This window comes from Mesoplodon mirus (genome assembly GCF_964341445.2).
Source record: "Mesoplodon mirus genome assembly, chromosome: 9".
NCBI classification, from domain to species: domain Eukaryota; kingdom Metazoa; phylum Chordata; class Mammalia; order Artiodactyla; family Ziphiidae; genus Mesoplodon; species Mesoplodon mirus.
Window position 1 is genome coordinate 74,229,508 of NC_138985.1, and position 22,492 is coordinate 74,251,999.

Sequence of the window (22,492 nt, forward strand, 5' to 3'; positions counted from 1 at the left end):
TAACTCCTTTTTTCCTGAAAAATCAAAACTTTAAGCATAAGCAGACTTCTTTGGGGGCAAGTGTAACTCACTTTCTCTCATAAAAGTAATAAAATAAATAAAAATCATACTCTCATATTAAAAGTCACTATTTAATGTAACATTTTAGCCACCAGCAATCTGCTTCACTATAACCTTGGAGAAAATGAAAATAATTTGTTGATCAAAGAAGTCATTCACCCCAAAATGATTACCCATATTGAGGGAAAAAAGGAAAATAATATTACATTAAAATTGATAGTATATTCACAAGTGGATGACTATACTGAAATTACTAACACAATGAAAGCTGAATCTGTATCTAGAACAGGAGTAAAGAATACCAGGATTCCTGGCTTCCATTCCCAACTCTTTCAATAACCTCTCTGTAACAGTGGCTTCATCACTAAACCCATCAGCGTCTCCTGATCCTCATCTAAAGGAATGGAAGAAAGAGGGGAACACTGCTCACTAAATTCTTAGTATTTCACAACTGAATAGGTGAGGTTTCACAGAAGTTACAAGGTCTCTGGCTGAAAGGAAGATCAGATCATCAGAAACAAAGCCTGCTGGAAAATACCATTCAACCAATTTTGACCCATAAAATGGCAATTTCATATGGTTCACTTATACTTATGAAACCTGAGAACCCGGGGTAATTTTATACCACAAAATGATAGGCTGCTTGATTACAAACAGAAGAAGAGGCAAAATAAAACAATTCCCAAACAAGATAAACACTTTAGTTTTACCAAGCTGTTCATCATTACTTAAACTCAAATGATCTAACATCTGTCAACAGCAGAAAGGATACGTAAATTGTGGTATATTCATACAACAGAATACTACATTGCAATGAAAAAGAACAAACTGAGTTTGCAAGCAACAATATAGATGAATCTCACAGACAATACTGAGCAAACAAAGCCAGATCAAGAGAATACATACTGTATAATTCCACTTATATGTGGTTCAAAAACAGGCAAAACTTGGGACTTCCCTTGTGGTGCAGTGGTTAAGAATCTGCCTGCCAATGCAGGGGACACGGGTTCAATCCCTGGTCCGGGAAGATCCCACATACTGTGGAGCAATTATGCCCGTGTGCTACAACTACTGAGCCTGCGGGCCTAGAGCCCGTGCTCCTCAATAAGAGAAGCCACCGCAAGGAGAAGCCCGAGCACCACAACTAGAGAAAAGCCTTTCCACAGCAATGAAGACCCAACGCAGCCCAAAATAAATAAATTAAAAAAAAAAAACCAAATAAAACAGGCAAAACTAATTTATGGTATTAGAAGGCAGAATAGTGCTTATCTTTGAGGGAGGGGTTATAACCTGGGAGGAGGTACCAGGGTACTGGGGGCTAGAAAGCTATCTTGTTCTGCGCAGTGGTTACATATGTACAGATTCATCAGGCTGCCCATTTAAGACTCAAGCACTTTACTGAATGTAAGTTACACTATAATTTTTAAACTGGTATATTTAAAATATCAGTATCTTTGAAAACATTCATTGCCCAATTTGTCTGCATTATAACAGGTAATCTTTTAATTATAATACCTCCAAATTCAACATTATCCAATATAGTTTCTCAACTGTAAGTAAACAGAGAGATGAAAAGGCATTGCTAGTATCATTCAAGAACTGAGAAACTCAACTATACTTCAGGATTCTTAAAAATGTCACAGCCCCAGTTAGGGGCGCTTCAGTGTTACTCTATCAGCAGCAAGGACTCTTATAATGTGATACTATTGTTTTTTGGTCAGAAACTGCTTGTGGTGGTGGTGATGGTGTGGTTTTGCAGTTAGAAGCATGCAGGGTATTCTATAATGCTGGGAAATGATGGTCTGTGGTAAAAGAAAATGCATTCAATACCACCTAAAACAACAGTGAACATGCGAGAAACACTTCCCCAGGCTTTCCACTTAGGGTGAAGACAAATCCTAATCATGGCACCTGAGGTCACTCATGGTCAGGTCACTCTGCCTCTCTGGCCCCATCATGCACAATGTTCCCCCTTCATCAGTCCACTCTCGCTTCCCTTCATTTTGTCAATCCCTCACACTCACCACTCCCTCTCCCGACACAAAACATCCTCATATTCTGTTCCCTGTGTTTGAAGAGCCCTCCCCTCTCCTCTCTGTTAGATTAATCCCTATTCATCCTTCAGTTCAAGTATCACTTGTTCAGGAAAACTTCCCCTGGAAGGTTCTTTGACTCACTTGTCATGGTTGCAGTCTTACATTTGTTTATATGATGGCCTTCCTCATCACTGAAATTATAAGTCCCATTATGGCATACATCTATGTTTGTTTCTGCTCACTCACTGCCCTGAGAGGGAGCCAAGGAAACAGAATATTTGAAAGGACAGAAAGGATGCAGGACTTGAATGCCTGAAGGTTGAGGCAAAAATCATACCAGGATGCATAAAAATGTGAAACAATTAGTGATGTTGAAGATAAATTTTAATGGCAGGTGCCTACTGCTGTAGGACAGACAGGAGCTATGTGCCTAAGTGTATTCATCCCACATGGCCAAACACTGCTCTTAAGACTTTTGTCTCCAGTATTTTTAAACATTCACTTTTGTTACAAAGGAGCTTCATTTCCAGATGATTAATCACTTTTATATCACATACAAGATACAGGCAGTAGGAACTCATAAAATAACATAATCTTATATGGCTTCTGTTAGCATTTTGTTACTCACTTAATGAGCTAGGTGTCTTCTTCTATTTTGAAAACAATTTTATAGTCAAGTAAAATATGATCTTTCCAGGCAAAAATTACAGACTTGCCTGTGATAAAAACTTAAAAGCACCTGGAGTAAACTATCAGCTAATGTACCACTGATGTTAAATGAGATCCTCATGTTGAATTTCGTGGCTTAAATCAACATATAGTCATTTAAACAAGGGTTCTGACTTTCCTAGTGGTTGAGAAAATGGGCTTTGGAATGGAGCTTCTCTGATTTGAATCTTGGCTGTTTATTAGCAGCTGTGACCTTGAGCAAGTTACTTAACATCTTTGTGCTGCAGTTTCCCTATCTGTAAAATGGGATACTACTACTATATAACTCACAGTGTTGGTAGGAGGATCAAAAAAGGTAATATATGTGAAGTGCTGAGAACAATGATGGCCTGTACTAAGCAGCAGGTGTTAACTATCAGTATTATTATATTCAATACTATATTCAGCTCCTATAGAAATACTCCATGGAATAATGTAAATGGGAAGATATTCAGAATCATGAAATTTGGATTTCCAAGGTAAATTTAACATTAAGTAATAAATTCTACATTCTAAAATCAACATTTTAGTGGCTTTAGTATAATAAACCATCTTCTTTAAAAAGCTATGAGAAGGTAAAGAAATCTCTTCTGATTTGATCCCATTTCAAACAGCATATATAACATACAAATCTTATTTTATTTTACTCCTCCAATCAGTTCACCAGGATGTTATATTTAGATTATATTAAATCATGACTAATAAATCAACAGTGAGTAAAAGACCATATTGGAAGTGATTTCAGAAGCAAGTAACTGCTTCAGTCCTGAAATAAAACAATCAGTTTGCTCTATACCTATTTTAAAGCTGAAAAGAAATAAACACATTTCCATCAGTACCCTTACCACAAACAAGCATGCTCTTGATGCTAATCAGAAGAACATGGGCTTCTAAGATATCAATGAATGACGGGATAGTGAGGGAAAAGGAGGGCATGCTTTCAGCTAAACTCTCTTCGTAAAGTTTCTGGCCGTGAAACTGGGCTTTCTGATATGTCAGCAAAATGCTAGGCATGGGGTTCTAGAACTATCCTTTTAACTGGTCAAGAAATTTATAAAAGAAATGGAGAAACTGTTTTGAAAAACAACCAGTCAGGTTTTTGGTTTTTTTTTTTTGTGGTACGCGGGCCTCTTACTGTTGTGGCCTCTCCCGTTGCGGAGCACAGGCTCCGGGCACGCAGGCTCAGCAGCCATGGCTCACGGGTCCAGCCGCTCCGCGGCATGTGGGATCCTCCCGGACTGGGGCACGAACCCACGTCCCCTGCATCGGTAGGCAGACTCTCAACCACTGCGCCACCAGGGAAGCCCCAGTCAGTTGTTTTAAATGAAGCTTGAATTGTCTCAAATGACTATTTGAATTTTTATTGAACTACAGAAATACACTGCCAGATTATCTTATCTCAGGAAATGCAACATGCAGAGTTGGACTGATAAGTCTATTGCCACTAAATTATGGGAAGAGAGTTGAGGCAGGAGGAGTGGGTCTACTATTTTAGAAAGTATCTCTCCTCAAACTTCCAACTCTGCATATTGAAAAACAGGAGATCCACTTTGTATTGCTAACTGGTCAGAATACCCACTTTCTAAAACGAATATTATCATAATTGTATTTTTCCTCTACCATGATTGTTATGCTTTGGGGAAATCATCTTAATTGCTGTTATTTCTAAATCGTTATCTAATAACCTTCACTAGGATATTTTTCTAACTAGTATATTTTTTCTCCAGGGCAGTGGTTCTCAAATGGGGCGGGGGCGGGTTAATTTTGCCCTCCAGGAGACATTTGACAATGTCTGGAGATATTTCTGTTTGTCACAACTGTGCGTGTGTGTGTGTGGGGGGGTGTTACTAGCTTCTAGTGGAAGAGGCCTGGGATGCTGCTAAACATTCTGCAATGCACAGGACAGCCCACCGCAACAGTTATCCACTGACTCAACATTAATAGTGCCACGGTTGAGAGACTCTGTTCCAATACAAAAAGAAGATATGGTACTTTAAAATAGCTTTCGGGACTTCCCTGGTGGCGCAGTGGTTAAGAATCCGCCTGCCAAGGCACGGGACACGGGTTCGAGCCCTGGTCCAGGAAGATCCCACATGCCACGGAGCAACTAAGCCCGTGCACCACAACTACTGAGCTTGCGCTCTAGAGCCTGCGAACCACAACTACTGAGCCCACGTGCCACAACTACTGAAGCCCGCGCGCCTAGAGCCCATGCTCCACAACAAGAGAAGCCACTGCAATGAGAAGCCCGAGCACCGCAACCAAGAGTAGCCCCCGCTCGCCGCAACTTCAGAAAGCCCGTGTGCAACAAAGACCCAACGCAGCCCAAAATAAATTTTAAAAAATAATAATAACTTTCTATTTTCATTGTATTTTAAGATGAAAAAACAGGATCTACATCAAATCACTTTAAGAAAAAAATTTAATGCCAATTTAAGTTGCCTCTTAAATCTTAGATCTTGTAATTGTCTGTTTCCTGACAACATAAATAACAATGAGATAAATCACAGCAATGTCATGACTGCACAAAATCAACTCCTCATTTTATAACCTGGAACATGAAATATAAAATTAAGACCATAAATATTTTCATTAAAAGTGAATTTCGTTATACAATTTAAAATTTTGCAGAAAAATGGTCTATTAGGTACAGCGATGCCTTAAAGTAAAAAAATCTGTTCTTATTTTGAAGCCAGTTTCAAGATGAGACATTTCCCTTTACTCTGCTGTTCTTCGGTGTTTTTAGTCATGATACTAGGTTATCAAGAACGCTGTCTTGCCGGAATGTTAGGCAGAATCAAATGACGGGAAAATGGCCTAGGAAATTATTCTAGTATTGTGTAAGATAAGTTTCAAATGATTAATATACACAATTATTTTCCAAAAATAACAAAAGGCAAACACAACTTTCTGGTCTAAACAAACATTTTTTTGCGCTTGGTATAATACTTACTATAAAGTGACCTCTTAATATCAACTCAAAACGTTCTGATTTAAGAATAAAAGCATACATACAAAGAGTATAAATACTGATATACAGAGATGTGCTCTTTTGCTTAGCTCTGACTTTTCTGAACATTCTAGAAAACTAGATCCTAGTGCACTACAATGCCTAATTACGTATCTAATAAGCCTTGAAACGGAATTTAACAATATTCAGGTTGTACATTTGTAGGGCCAATCTATTATACTTTACCTCACTACAGTCCACAGCACGCGCTTACTGATAATAAGTGACAAAAGGAAAAGGAACCGTTTTCTCTCTTCCCTGCACACCTTTTCCCTAAGCACCTTCCGCGCGTTCCGCACTGTTTCAGGGCGCCGCGTTGAGCACAGAAGCCCACATCCTCCCGTCACCTCGGCCTCCAGGTACTCGCCGCAAGCGGCCGGGACGACGCTGGCCGCTCCCGCCAGCCCAGGGGCCACCCTTCCTGGCACTCACCCGTCACGCGAATGGACTCCAGCATCGTCCCGCTGAGGCCGCGGGCGGCGGGCTCCGCGGGCGCTGGGGGCGAGGGCCAGACAGGAACCCGGCGGGCCGCCTCTAGCCTCCGGCCGTGCCTCAGACGCGGGGTCGCGGAAGAAGGTTGCTCTCGGCGACCGGGTGCAGGATAAGCCGGGTAAGGACAGACGGAGACGTGCGGACGGAGAGCTGCAAGCAGCGTTCCCTCCAACCCACAGGTGCTGAAAGGTACTCAAAGCCGCCCAACACTGGGCAGCTGCTCTTAGCGCCCGCCGGCGTGACGTTGCCGCTCCCCCGTTGCTAGGAAACGCGTGCCGTCCGCGTGCGCCGCGCTTCACGGAGCCTGCGCGCCTTTGGAGGCGCCAGAGATACGGCGTCCTGGCTCGCAGGAAGAGAGAAGGAACTACAACTCCCGGCGTGCACAGCGCAGGCCCGTGCCTCGGGAGCTTGTGGGCTGGGCCCTAGGAGAGGCTCCGGTCTCCAGCCTTACGTTTAGACGCATTTTGACTGATCATCCCTGTAGACATTTGTGCGCTGTTGAAGAGGGCGTTAACTCCTCAGTAGATTTTACAAGAGACAGGTGGCGTGACACTCAGTCCCAGATGCGAATTACAAAGCCAGTCTCCTCCGCCTTTTACTTACCTTTCCAGGTGCAAAAAAGCTAACACAACTTAAGATTGCAGGTGGTAGTAATGAAGGTGCTGGAAGCTCAACTACATTTACCCAATGAGTACCCCGGCATAATATACTAAATACTAAAATACAAACTTTAATTTATGATTGTGCAGTTGATAGGGGCTAATTGTTGTTTTTGTTCATTATTGCGTGGGAAATGTGGAGACTATACCATTTAACGAACATTTTCTGAGAGCCTAACGTGTGCAAGGTTCTGAGACAGGCCTTGAGAACGTCAACAAGGGAAATGAAATAAGGCTGGAGCTTACAGTTGAGAAACTCATAAGACAGCATTGGCACTGTCAATTTTCAAAGCCACATTTTCTCTTTACCTTTCCTCAAGGTTGAGATAGGACATAGAAATAATTGTGGGATGTGTTTTCAAACTCAGGAACAAAAGGAAAGTTGAAGTTATGTCAGGGAACATCATACTCTAAAAATGACAGAACAAGTGAGAATTTGTATCTTTTTCACCAATTAGGAGCATACGATGGAAATTTGACAGTATCACAGATAGTGCATAACTCCACATCCTAGTTTGTCAGAAAATCCTGTGAACACTATTTTCAGAATATATCCAGGATCCAGCCACTTCTCACTATCACCACTGCCACTTGTCTGGCTCAAGCCACCACCAGCTTTTGTCTGGATTATAACTGTAGCCTCCTAAATGAACCCCGTGTTTCCACTCTTGCCCTCTTCACTTTACTCTCAAAACTCAGTAGCCAGCATGATCCTGTTAAAAAGTCAGATAATGTCAGTTCTCTGTGAAAAACACTTCAATGGCTTCCTTTTTTACCTATGAGGTCCTTTATGACCTAGCCTCCTGCCATCTCTTTGGGCTCATCTCCCACTGCTCTCCTCCTTGGTCTCCTCCAGACACACTGGCCTCCTAGATATTCGTCAGCTATGCCAAGCACTGTTTCACCTCATGACCAATGCAATTTGAGACCTCCCCTACCTGGAAGGCTCCCCCACCCCTAGCACCCACCCTGGCCTTAAGCCCATGGGACTAGCTCCTCCACTTCTCAGGAATTAATCCAAATGTCACTTCTCACTGAGGCCTTTCTTGGCCACTCAATTTAAAATTCCATTCCTTTCTCAGATTTCCCATACCCTTTCTCTGCTTTATTTTTTTTTCCTTAGCACTTAACATTATATAATTTATTACATATTTTACTGATTTCTTTTTTTTAAACATCTTTATTGGAGTATAATTGCTTTACCATAGTTAGTTTCTGCTTTATAACAAAGTGGTTCAGCTATACATATACAACTATCCCCGTATCTCCTCCCTCTTGTGTCTCCCTCCCACAATACCTATCCCACCCTTCTAGGTGGTCACAAAGCACTGAGCTGATCTCCCTGTGCTATGCGGCTACTTCCCACTAGCTATTTTACATTTGGTAGTGTATATATGTCCATACCACTCTCTCACTTCGTCCCAGCTTACCCTTCCCCCTCCCCATGTCCTTAAGTCCATTCTCTACGACTGCATCATTATTCCTGTCCTGCCCCTGGGTACTTCAGAAACACGTGTTTTTTTTTTTTTTTTTAGATTTGAAAAAAAACTGGACAGCTACATTTAAAAGAATGTAGATTCTTTTTTTTTTTTTTTACATTCCATATATATGTGTTAGCATACGGTATTTGTTTTTCTCTTTCTGACTTACTTCACTCTGTATGACAGACTCTAGGTCCATCCACCTCATAAAGAACTCAGTTTCGTTTCTTTTTATGGCTGAGTAATATTCCATTACATATATGTGCCACATCTTCTTTATCCATTCACCTGTCAATGGACACTTAGGTTGCTTCCATGTTCTATTTACAATAAATAGAGCTGCAATGAACATTGTGGTACATGACTCTTTTTGAATTATGGTTTTCTCAGGGTATATGCCCAGTAGTGGGATTGCTGGGTCATATGGTACTTCTATTTTTACTTTTTTAAGGAAGCCTTATTCTGTTCTCCATAGTGGCTGTATCAATTTACATTCCCAGCAACAGTGCAAGAGGGTTCCCTTATCTCCACACCCTCTCCATTTATTGTTTGTAGATTTTTTCATGATGGCCATTCTGACTGGTATAAAGTGACACCTCATTGTAGTTTTGATTTGCATTTCTCTAATGATTAGTGATTAGTGATGTTGAGCATCCTTCCATGTGTTTGTTGGCAATCTGCATATCTTCTTTGGAGAAATGTCTATTTAGGTCTTCTGCCCATTTTTGGATTGGGTTGTTTGTTTTTTTGATATTAAGCTGCATGAGCTGCTTGTAAATTTTGGAAATTAATCCTTTGTCATTTGCTTCATTTGCAAATATTTTCTCCCATTCTGAGGGTTGCCTTTTCAACTTGTTTATGTTTTCCTTTGCTGTGCAAAAGCTTTTAAGTTTCATTAGGTCCCATTTGTTTATTTTTGTTTTTATTTCCATTTCTCTAGGAGGTGGGTCAAAAAGGATCTTCCTGTGATTTATGTCATACAGTGTTCTGCCTATGTTTTCCTCTAAGAGTTTTATAGTGTCGGGCCTTAAATTTAGGTCTTTAATCCATTTTAAGTTTATTTCTGTGTATGGTGTTAGGGAGTGGTCTAATTTCATTCTTTTAAATGGAGCTGTCCAGTTTTCCTTGCACCACTTACTGAAGAGGCTGTCTTTTTTCCATTGTATATTCTTGCCTCCTTTATCAAAAATAAGGTGACCATATGTACGTGGGTTAATCTATGGGCTTTCTATCTTGTTCCATTGACCTATATTTCTGTTTTTGTGCCAGGACCATACTGTCTTGATTACTGTAGCTTTGTAGCATAGTCTGAAGTCTGGGAGCCTGATTCCTCCAGCTCCATTTTTCTTTCTCAAGATTGCTTTGGCTATTTGGGGTCTTTTGTGTTTCCATACAAATTGTGAAATTTTTTGTTCTAGTTCTGTGAAAAGTGCCAGTGGTAGTTTGATAAGGATTGCATTGAATCTGTAGATTGCTTTGGGTAGTAGAGTCATTTTCACAATGTTGATTCTCCAATCCAAGAATATGGTATATCTCTCCATCTGTTTGTATCATCTTTGATTTCTTTCATCAGTGTCTTATAGTTTTCTACATACAGGTCTTTTGTCTCCTTAGGTAGGTTTATTCCTAGGTATTTTATTCTTTTTGTTGCAATGGTAAATGGGAGTGTTTCCTTAATTTCTCTTTTAGATTTCTCATCATTAGTGTATAGGAATGCAAGAGATTTCTGTGCATTGATTTTGTATCCTGCTACTTTACCAAATTCACTGATTAGCTCTAGTAGTTTTTTGGTAGCGTCTTTAGGATTCTCTATATATAGTATCATGTCTTCTGCAAACAGTGACAGCTTTACTTCTTCTTTTCCGATTTGGATTCCTTTTATTTCTTTTTCTTCTCTGATTGCCATGGCTAGGACTTCCAAAACTATTTTGAATAATATTGATGACAGTGGACAACCTTGTCTTGTTCCTGATCTTGGAGAAAATGGTTTCAGTTTTTCACCATTGAGAATGATGTTGACTGTGGGTTTGTCATATATGGCCTTTATTATGTTGAAGTAAGTTCCCTCTATGCCTACTTTCTGGAGAATTTTTATCATAAATAGGTGTTAAATTTGGTCAAAAAATTTCTGCATCTATTGAGATGATCATATGGTTTTTCTCCTTCAATTTGTTAATATGGTGTATCACATTGATTAATTTGCATATATTGAAGAATCCTTGCATTCCTGGGATAAATCCCACTTGATCATGGTGTATGATCCTTTTAATGTGCTGTTGGAATCTGTTTGCTTGTATTTTGTTGAGGATTTTTTCTTTTTTTTTTTTTTTTTTTTTTTTTTTTTTTTTTTTTTTTTTTTTTTTTTTTGCTGTACGCGGGCCTCTCACTGCTGCGGCCTCCCCCGTCGCGGAGCACAGGCTCCGGACACACAGGCTCCGCGGCCATGGCTCGCGGGCCCAGCCGCTCCACGGCACGTGGGAACCTCCGGGACCGGGGCACGAACCCGTGTCCCCTGCATCGGCAGGCGGACTCTCAACCACTGCGCCACCAGGGAAGCCCGAGGATTTTTTCATCTGTGTTCATCAGTGATACTGGCCTGTAGTTTTCTTTCTTTGTGACATCTTTGACTGGTTTTGGTATCAGGGTGATGGTGGTCTCGTAGAATGAGTTTGGGAGTGTTCCTCCCTCTGCTATATTTTGGAAGAGTTTGAGAAGGATAGGTGTTAGCTCTTCTCTAAATGTTTCATAGAATTCGCCTGTGAAGCCATCTGGTCCTGGGCTTTTGTTTTTTGGAAGATTTTTAACCACAGTCTCAATTTCAGTACTTGTGATTGGTCTGTTTATATTTTCTATTTCCTCCTGGTTCAGTCTCGGAAGGTTGTGCTTTTCTGAGAATTTGTCCATTTCTTCCAGGTTGTCCATTTTATTGGCTTGTAGTTGCTTGTAGTAATCTCTCATGATCCTTGTTTGTTTGCTCTTTAGTTCTTCTAGGTCCTTGTTAAATGTTTCTTGTATTTTCTCCATTCTATTTCTAAGATTTTGGATCATCTTTACTATCATTATTCTGAATTCTTTTTCAGGTAGACTGCCTATTTCCTCTTCATTTGTTTGGTCTGGTGGGTTTTTACCTTGCTCCTTAATCTGCTGTGTGTTTCTCTGTCTTCTCATTTTGCTTAACTTACTGAGTTTGGGCTCTCCTCTCGCAGGCTGCAGGTTCGTAGTTCCTGTTGTTTTTAGTGTCTGCCCCCAGTGGCTAAGGTTGGTTCAGTATGTTGTGTAGGCTTCCTGGTGGAGGGGACTGGTGCATGTGTTCTGGTGGGTGAGGCTAGATCTTGTCTTTCTGGTGGGCAGGACTGCATCTGCTGGTGTGTTTTGGGGTGTCTGTGACCTTATTATGATTTTAGGCAGCATCTCTGCTAATGGGTTGGGTTGTGCTCCTGTCTTGGTAGTTGTTTGCCATAGGGTGTCCAGCACTGTAGCTTGCTGGTCGTTGAGTGGAGCTGGGTCTTAGCATTGAAATGGAGATCTCTGGGAGAGCTTTTGCCATTTGATATTACGTGTAGCTGGGAGGTCTGTGGTGGACCAGTGTCCTGAACTCGGCTCTCCCACCTCAGAGGCACAGGCCTGACGCCCAGCTGGAGCACCAAGACCCTGTCAGTCACACGGCTTGGTCTATAGAAGCCAAACCTCTAGACAGACAGATTAAGGGAGTGAACATGTTGGGAATATCCAGTCGCGTCTTCTCGCTTGCATATCCACGTAAGAAAGATGAAGGATAAATAAAAGGAGGATTATTTAAAATCCAATAAAGCATGAATTTTGTTTTAATCTTGTGTCTTAAAGAGATGCAAATTCAACCAACTTCAAAGGTAATCAGGGTTTGGAGAGCAGCTCACAATGCAGGATCCAGAGTGCTTATTTCATTTGCATATGAGGTTAGTGGCTGGACTTTTTTTTTTTTTTAATGATTCTTCTGGCAATTACAGTTTTTGATTTTTGGAGCTTTAGTGGACGAGGCTTTGTGTAGAGAAGCTGGGGGCTGGCTCTGTCCCTTGTGGAGCACGGTCATTCCCAAAGTGTCCCCTTCTGGCTTGGAGTGCCTGGGCGATAGCAGGGTCTCTGGAAAGGGGTGGCCAGTGGCCGAGGATGGAGGGTTTTCCTTTCCTGCAAAGCAGGATTAATAATCCATCTCGGAGGGTTTTGAAGTTCACGACTCTTCTTTGCAAAGCAAAGGCAAATGCATCGGACGCCAGCACTTCTGGATGGTGGTGCTCAAGAACCACCCAGATGAGCACTTTCAATAGACCAAAGCCCCAAGATTTCCTCTTACACATTGCTCTGGTGGGAGGAGAATCCCACGAAGCTAGGGAAGATGTTCCTGCTCCTAGGGTGTGTGTGCGCACGTTTTCTCTTTCTGCACACCCCCAAACTCCTTTACCCCCTCACTCCTAATTCTAAGTCTCTGGCGGAGGCAGCTTCCCACATCATGTGCTGCAGGAAATCTTACTGATTTATCTTGATTATTGTCTGTCTCCATCTCTAGAATAAAATTTCCACAAGTGCAGTGATTTTTGACTGTTCACTGCTATACTTACAGCAACTAGAATAGTGTCTAGCACACAGTATGTACTCAATTATTTGTAAGTTAAGGAATAAGTAGATAATAGAAAGCATGCATTTTCAATGATAATTCAAAGAAAAATCGAATGATATAAAATGGGCATGTAGGTAAGGAATACATCTTCAGGTTAAACACTTGATATAGTAATAAGCAATGAATCCTTTGCATTCAGAAGAGCAGTTGTTCTTGCAACATATGTCCTAAGGAAAAAGCATGTAAATGAAACTTATATACCTAACTTCCTTACATACCTTCTTTAACTTCCTTATATACCTTAAACTCTGAAACCTGCTTTCCAAGTTTGCTATAAGTACATCTGTTACCTCTGCAAATTTCTAATTTTTCAAGTCACTGCAGTTTAAGAACTGTAATTCTCAAAAAAATAAAGACTCCTAAAAGATGTTTCCAAGTCATATGTTCAGCATCTAAAGAATTTACTCTGAATGTTTTTACTAAAGCATGGGTAGTCAGATTGTCCATTTTCATTATATTTTGAAGAAACCAAGATGTATTATTTTATTAATTTCAGAGCTATTTATTTATATACAAGAGACAGGGCTTCGTGCTTTTAGAGTACATAAAAGACACAATAATTATCCTCAAGACACTTACAAGCATGGAGGGATATATATATATATATATATATATATATATATATATATACACACACACACATACATATATATATAAACACACACACACATAATACAAGTTAGAAAATGATGTACACTAAAGGTATACCTCCCTCTTCAACATTTCATTAAACTTAAGAATTCTAAAAATAAACAATTTGATGCCCCTGTAGTTAGCCCATCTAGAATATTATTTCATTGCTTACTTTAAAAATTATTTTTATGTTCACCCTACCAGTATTTTCTTGTGGATCATTTTGATTTATAAACATCTTCAGTGATAAATAGTATATAAAGGTGAATATCAATTAATTCAAAATTTAAAAAAGATATTCTTTGTGTACTATTAGGCACTGAAGTACACTTGCTAACAAATTCATGAAAACAAGTTTATCTAATTTCTTACAAAACTAGTACTGTTATAAGCTTCTTTTACCACTCCAGCCTATGCAATTATTCATCCTCATCAAGCTTTGTGCATCTGCTTTGTTAATTATTGATTCGTTCTACGCCTGTTTAGTATTTCCATTGGGTAAGGCATCTGCAGCTGTCCACTTGGCTGCTTTTGAGTCAGCATTGTTTTTACATATCTGCCAGAACAATGAACAATTCCATCTTTCTGAGAAAATTTCCTTTATACCTGTTTCTATATAAACTCCATTTTCAAAGCACTGATTGCAAAATAAAGTTAAGAAGTATTAAAACTGTTTTTAATAATTTGCTTATCTCTAAGGATACACGTCCCCCCTTTTTAAAGTTTTACTAAAGTTTTCCAAAAATAGCCAAGAATGCTATTGTAGTTATCCTACTGCAGCATTATACTTCACTTTTTAATGGTTATTTTTATGTTCACTACCAGCACTGTATTGTGGATCATTTCAATTTCTGATTCTCTTTAATGATGATTTCCATTAAATTTTAGATACAAAAATGATAGGAAAATAGATATTTTCAGAGAAATATTGGTTTTTTTATGTGTGGTGAGATTTTTATGTTATGGATAAAGAACTTATATTTTTCTTATTTTTTTCAGTAACTTTTGTTTAATTAACTCAGATGTTAATGTGTATATTCCATGTACAAACTATTGATACATGGCAAGCTACTCACAGTCAATGGAGTTTCAGGACAAAAGAAGTCAGTCGAAATATCTCTGTAGTAAGAGAGGATGGGATATTTTTTTTTTTTTTAAGAAAAAAGATCAACATCTTCCTTTTTAAAGACTTAGAACACATTTGATCATTAACCTGGGTAGTAAAGGCCAAGAAAGAGGAACGGTGAAGACTGGAGAAGGTTGCTAATAAGCATTGTTAGTGCTGGTGGAGAGACAAATAACTGTAATATTTCACTTACTATAGCAAAAGTTCATTTTGTTGAGAGCAGATCAAGTATATATTATGCTTGAAACTGAGAAAAAGTTTAATTTCTTAAGGAGAAGTTATCTCAGGAACTAGAAAAAAAATAGAACATTAAAATAATATTTGTTTACTTTTACATTTCAGATGAGAGTTTAAAAGCATAAGGGAAGGAGAGGCTTCTAGAAAATACTTTTGACTTTCCTCCCTGTTCTCTTGGAAACAATTTATAACATTCTATGTCATTGGAAATTTATGAATCGAGGAAAATTAATCTGCAGCTTGCCATTATAAAAGAACAGAGAAACTGGTTGCAACATCCCAGATTCTAACAAGCATTAAAGGGAGCCTCAGGGCAGCTGTAAACAGTGTTCCTTGACTCTGGAAGAAAAAAAGAGCCAGGGAAAGTTGGTTTCTGTAGCTTTAAAAATTTTTTTTTCAGTGCAGTTTGAATGCTTTTGGGATGTCTGTATTGAGAGAATGGAATGTTTTCAGTATGTCTTTTTCAGGAGAATGAAAAACATGAAGTGGAAGCCAAATAAAAGAATGCTTTGTGAAACTGCCTCCGCCTTTCACCTCATTGAAAATAGTCAGGACAGCACAAAAATCCTGGGAAACCCTGTGGTATTTTTTTGATAGGATGTTTTATTGTAAATGACTGAGGGGGGGAGGATATTTTTTATTAATCAGACATCAAAAATATTCCCTATCTTAATTACATTTTGAAGAAATCAAGATGTGCATTAATTTACTCCTTCCACAGATGTTTATTAAGTATTTGTTACTACTGGTAGTGCATACGTACATATGTAAATATGATATACATATATCAGGCAGTCCCTGTGCGCATACATCAGGGATGCTGGGTGAGTAAATCAGATAGAGTCCCAGTTCTCTTGGAACTTATAGTGGGAGAAACAAATAACAATCAAGTAAATAAATGATGTAATAGATACAAATAGGTGCTATGAAGTACAGTAAATCAGAGAAGTATACTAGAGATGGTGACTTGGGGCACGGAGGGGTCAGGAAAAGCCTCCTTGAGGAAGTGACTTTTGAGACTTGAAGGATAAGCAAGAGTCAGCCATGAGAAATTTGGGGCGGGGTTGGGCGGGGAAGACAAGCATTCAAAGTAGAGGGAATTGCAAAGGCAAAAGCCCTGGGATGGGATTGATCTTGTCCTGACCCTGGGGCTATGTGAAGGTCAGCGTGGTTGGAGTCCAGTGAGCTGGGGGAAAGTGAAAAGATTTCAGAGGTAGCAGGGGCTAAGGAAAGGAATTTGGACTTTTTTCTAAGTACAATCAGAAGCCACTAAAACAGGGCAGTGACATAATATGGCTTTTTTTTCTTTAAAGATTGCATTGACTGCTCTGAGAACGATGGATAAGAGGATGAGAGTGGAAGCAGGGAAACCAGACAGGAGACTCTTGCAGTAGGTCCAGTGAGGGTGATGATGGCTTAAAGTGGAATGGAAGCTGTAGAGAGGGAGAGAAGTAAAAGATATATTTGGAGGCAGAGATGATGGTAGGTTGGGTATGTGGATAGAGTAGGAGGAAAAGAAGAAAGAACTGAATATGACCCCTAGGTTTTTGGTTTGAGCAACTGGGTAGATAGTGGTGCCATTTATGGAAATGGAGAAGACTGGGGAAAGAATAGGTTTAGTGGGGAAATTCCATTTTGGATTTGTTAAGTTTAATACACCAGTTAAAAGTCCAAGTCAAGATTTCACATAGGTGGTTGGATATTAGTGTTCCGAGTTCAAGGAAGAGATCATGCCAAAGAAATAAATTTGGGAACCATCAGTATACAGATGTGTTTTTTTTTGTTTTGTTTTTTTTTTTGCAGTACGCGGGCCTCTCACTGTTGTGGCCTCTCCCGTTGCGGAGCACAGGCTCCAGACACGCAGGCTCAGTGGCCATGGCTCACTGGCCCAGCCGCTCTGCGGCATGTGGGATCTTCCCGGACCGGGGCACGAACCCGTGTCCCCTGCATCGGCAGGCGGACTCTCAACCACTGCGCCACCAGGGAAGCCCTATACAAATGGTATTTTAAGTCAGTGGAACTGATGAGATCATCTGGGGGTGTGTGTGTAGATAGACAAGAGCACCCAGGGTAGAATTTATAGTTCTTAGTTACTTAGTTTGGGGCAGAGGAAAAGGAGCCAACAAAGTTATACACACACACACACACCATCTTCTTCAACTTATGATTGGGTTATGTCCCGATAAACCCATCCTAAGTCAAAAAAGCATTTAACGCACCTAACCTACCAAACATTATAGCTTAGCCTAGCCTAGCTTAAACATACTTAGAACAATTATATTAGGCAAAATAACACAAAGCCTATTTTATTATAAAATGATGAATATCTCATGTAATTTATTGAGTACTGTACTGGAAATGAAAAACAGAATGGTTGTATGGGTTTTGATTGTTTATCCCCCTGATCACATGGCTGACTGGGAGCTGCATCTTGGTGCAGCTGCCTAGCATCATGAGCATTGAACTGCTTATTGCTAGCCCAAGAAAAGATCAAAATTGGGCAGTGTTTGGGGAAGAGACCTGGGAAGGGCCAATGACAGGTTCTGGAAATCTCTGACTAGTCACAATCTTCTTGGTTCCTCATCTGCTATTTTAGGGGGCTGAATTAGGGGATCCCTGCCAGCTCCTACCTTTTTTTTTAACTTGCTTGGCCACCTTTTAAGAATAGATGAACTACTTATCATGTGGCCTCATAGACAAGGGCAGGGTGGGAAGTCAGGGCTAATACATAGGGATGGCTACAAATGAACTATGACATTTTTAATTTGACCAAAAGTTGGGAAAGGAGAATAAACTGAAGATTAGGGTTAGAGGGGACTTGCAGGTTAAGTAGGCGAGAGCAGCAGTAGAGAAAAGATAAGAATTTTAGATTACAATCAGAAGCCAGTTTGGGGATTTGAAATCTTGGAGATGGAGCACTTCCTGGTTGTGTTTAGCGTTCAAGTGTGGCCATATATGTGGTGGACAAGCAGAAGAGAGGAGGAGGTCAGTAGAGTTGGAAGGTTTGCGGAATGGTGAGGTCAGAGCGTAGGAGGCTGTGGTCACTGAGAATTCATCAGCAAACATTTCTTGAGGGCCTAGTACCTGCCAGGCATGAATGGTGCTGACGAATGCGGATGGTGTCAGGCTGTGAGAAGCAGGGCAGAGAGTGAAAGCAGATGTCATGAACGCCAACATTTGGAAGGGCTAATGAGCCAGGGGAAGAACCAAGGTCTGGAAAGAGTATGTGAAGAGAAATTTTTGAAGTGTTTGAAAGATAAAGAAGTTCATGACAGATGTCAGTGGAGTACAATGAACCTTCTTGTTTCAAACTTAAGGGGAAGATTTTGGGACTTCTCTGGAGGTCCGGTGGTTAAGATTCTTCCTTTCCACTGCAGCGGGCACGGGTTTGGTCCCTGGTCTGGCCCCTGGTCGGGGAACTAAGATCCCACATGCCGCATGGCCAAAAAATAAAAGGAGAAGAATTTATTTTTGATGTTCAATAAAGAGATTTTGATGTTTAAGAAACAATGACTTCTGCTATTTTTTAATATTTAAGAGCTACTTTTCTTTTATATGGGATTGCTAAAAATTAAAAAATAGGTTCTGTGAATATAGCTTTGAGAAATCTAGGTATGGAAAAGTAAAGATAGCATATGTAAATTATAGGGCGATAAGTACATAAAAGAATTATTGTCTTTATGAAAGGATTTACCATGGTCCTTTAAATATGAATTCTCTTAATACCGTATTAACCACTTGAGAAAGTAAAAAGGAGATTAGAGCTGTATACATTTTGAGAATACTCTATTGAATAAAGGAAATATGACTGTAGTTGCATTGGTTTTGGGAAACAATACAATATGTTAGAAAGCACACACATGATCTATTTTTCCTCACTTTGGAATATGCAACATTTTCATTGATTAACTTAGAAAAGAAAAAAATCTGTTGCTAAAGACCACCAAAACTGTTTAAAACCTTTAAAATGTGATGCTAGTGACCATTAATAGGAGATACTGTAACAAATAAAATAGCCCTTTAGTAACATGTATATAACATCTTTTGATAGTTCTTATTTCTTCATTATAATGAATGTGTAAAAGAAGTGGCCCTGCAGCCAGATAACCTGAAGTAGAGAACTTGACCTTAGTCCTTCTTGCCACTGCCTTATGGTTAGATCTTGGCCTTTTTGAGTCCTGTAAAAATAAGAATATTTAGGTAATTGTTTTATTTTGTGAATGAAATGAGAATGTGTGTGAATATACTTTGAAAAATTAACTGTACATACATAACATATGGAGTGTCCTTATTGAAGTAAATGTTTTTGACTTTTTGTGTTTTTCAGCCCTCCATCAATTTTATCTGTGAAAACATGATTACTATTTCCTTTGTTGAAAAGGATCTTAGAAGGAGCAAATATTCATTTACTTGGGCTACCTTTAGTCTCCAGTTATCTCTTCTTCAGAGCCTTGATTCTATTCTTTTTTAAAAAATAAATACATAAATAAATTATTTATTTATTTTTGGCTGCATTGGGTCTTTGTTGCTGAGCAGGCTTTCTCTAGTTTCGGCGAGCGGGGGCTACTCTTCATTGCAGTCAGCAGGCTTCTCATTGCGGTGGCTTCTCATGTTGCACAGCATGGGCTCTAGGCACATGGGCTTCAGTAGTTGTGGCTCACAGGCTCAGTAGTTGTGGCTCGTGGGCTCTAGAGCGCATAGCCTTGATTCTATTCTTAAATTAATATAATAAGCTGTGGTCTTTACCTAAATAACTTGAGAAATCGTGGTTTTTATTTGAATAACTAGAGAAGACACTTTTGATGACTTTCAGAATACTATCATCGTTAGGCCAAACTGTATAACTAACTGGTAATAATCATATGAATATAATATATTTATTTTCCTTCCTAACTTAGTAGTTAAAAATTTTTTTTAAAACAATTTTAAGAGAAAAACATGGTTGCTATGTATTCAGCACTTTAGATATAGCTCAAGAGCACAGTTAGATCATTATTGTGTCTTTGGTGATCAAAATAAATAAATTAACTGAAATGTCAAGATCATAAACAGGATTTGAAGTCAGGCAGATCTGGTTCAAATTATAGGTGATGGACTTAGAGCAATTACTTAGCCTCTTTGCATCTCAGTTTCTTCATCTCTAAAAAAGGAATAATAGTTATCTTACATTCATTCATTCAACAAATATCTACTGAACTCGTGTGCCCTGAAGTTGCTAGGTTACAATTACCAACAAAACAAGTCCCTGCCATTCCATCGCTTACAGTCTAGTAGAAGAGGTAGATGATAAACTTAAACACATATCTAAAATGATCCCACGGGGCTTCCCTGGTGGCGCAGTGGTTGAGAGTCCACCTGCCGATGCAGGGGACACAGGTTCGTGCCCCGATCCGGGAAGATCCCACATGCCGTGGAGCGTCTGGGCCCGTGAGCCATGGCCGCTGAGCCTGTGCGTCCGGAGCCTGTGCTCCGCAACGGGAGAGGCCACAACAGTGAGGGGCCCGCGTAAAGCAAAAAAATAAAATAAAATAAAATAAAAATAAAATGATCCCACGTAAGTGGTAAATGCAAGGAGGAAAATATAACAGAGTAATGGGATAGAACATGACTTGGGGGGTAGAGAAGAGGGGTGTGGCCACCTGATCAGACAAGTCTTCTTGAGGAGATAGCACATTTGAGCTTAGACCCAATTAATGAGCAGCCAGCCATGGGTAGATCTACGAATATGCAGGAGATGGAAAGTTCTTGAGGCAGGAAGAAATTTGGCCTATTTTTATGACTAGAAAAAAGTCCTATGAGGCTGGAGACTAGTGGGAAAAAGAAGGGAGAGTACTGTGATATCTGGAGAATATTAGGATACTAGGAGAGGCAGGCAAGGTTTAAGTCATGTAGGGCCCTGTAGGTATGATAAAGAATTTGGATGTTATTCTAATTGCAACAGAAGACATAAACTGGCTCAAAACAAGAAATTGACACCGTACAATTTACATTTTAAAAAGCTCTCACTCTATGAATAAATTGTTAAAACTAATAAGATTGCTCAATAGGTTTGCAATAATCATGTTCCTATATATCAATAACAGAGTTTTAAAATATAATTTAAAAGATACCACTTATAAAAGCAATAACAACACAAAAGATACATAGGAACAAATTAAAGAGTTTAAAGATCTTTATGGAAGTACATTATAAACATTTTTGGACGATATTAAAGAAGGCTTAAATTAATGAAGATATATCCATGTTCAGGAATGGAAAGGCTTGATATCACAAAGATGTCATTTTCCTCCAAATTATTTGATAAATTCAGTACGATTCCAATTACAAATCTCAAGAGGATTTTTTTTTCCTTTGTGGTACTTGACAATCTGGCCCCAAAATTTATATGGAAGAATAAGGGGACAAAATTAACCACATCAATTTTTAATTTGCCCTATCAGATATCAACACATAATGAAAACAGTTCGATACTGGGTGAGAAATAGACAAATAAACCAGTAGAACAGAATAAAGAGTTCCTAAATAGATCTACATATATAGGAGAAGTTGGTACATGATAAAAGTGGCATTAAGGTCAGTGGGGAAAGGATGGACAATTAAATAACTGCTGCTAAGACATCTGGTTATCCAAACAAAAAACAAGATCAATCCAGATAATTTAAAGATAAAACCATGAAAAACCCATGCTTTTTAGAAGAAAATATGAGAGAATATATTTACAACCTCAGGATAGGGAAAGGGAAGGATTTCTTGAGACATAAAAAGCACAAACCCTACTGGAAAATATACATATATTTAATTATATTAATAGGAAACATTTCTGTACACCCAAGACATCCTAAAGTGAAAAGACAAACCATAAACCAGGAAAAGATATTTGCCAGCCAAAAAACCAAAAAGAGTTATTTTCCCGGAAAATAGTAAACAAACAACAAAAGCCTACAAATCAATAAGAAAAAGCAACCACACAGAAAAATGGGCAAAGGATATGAATTTGAAAGTCACAGAAAATGAAAACTTAAAGGCCAATAAACACATGAAATAATGTTCACTTCCATTAGTAATAGGATAAATGCATACAAACAAGAATGACAGAATCCAAAAAGTATCCAAGTACTAGGGAGGCACTAGAGTAGCAGGCATGCTCATTTAAAGCTGACTGGAATATAAATTGTTACAATCCTTTTTGAAGAGCAATTTATTTTTAATATCTGGCAATAATATTGAAATATATTTATTGAAATGATCCTCTAATTCCTAGGTATATTATTCTAGAGAAAGTTTTGCATGTATGTATAAGGAGACATAAAAATATTCATGGCATCATGGGGTCTTTGGAATGAAAAACTGGAAATGAGCTAAATGTCCATTAACAGGATAATGGATACATAAATTA

The 22,492-nt window shown here is 39.1% G+C and overlaps 1 protein-coding gene across 7 annotated transcripts in view; it reads right to left on the reverse strand.

Annotated features, from left to right (window-relative positions):
* MATCAP2 (microtubule associated tyrosine carboxypeptidase 2) overlaps nucleotides 1–22,492 on the reverse strand; it is a gene marked incomplete at its 5' end in the record, with an annotated part of 96,346 nt that overhangs the window by 71,290 nt on the left and 2,564 nt on the right. The window contains one exon of one of the 7 annotated variants that reach the window (XM_082633055.1): nucleotides 19,205–19,274. The exons of 3 other annotated variants lie outside the window; for them this stretch is intronic. In XM_082633055.1, the coding sequence (XP_082489181.1) occupies nucleotides 19,205–19,274 (70 nt within the window). Of the gene's footprint in view, nucleotides 1–6,246; nucleotides 6,565–15,052; nucleotides 15,325–19,204; nucleotides 19,275–22,492 lie in introns of those variants that run through there. 3 more of the 7 variants (XM_082633053.1, XM_082633052.1, XM_082633054.1) reach the window with 3 other exon arrangements.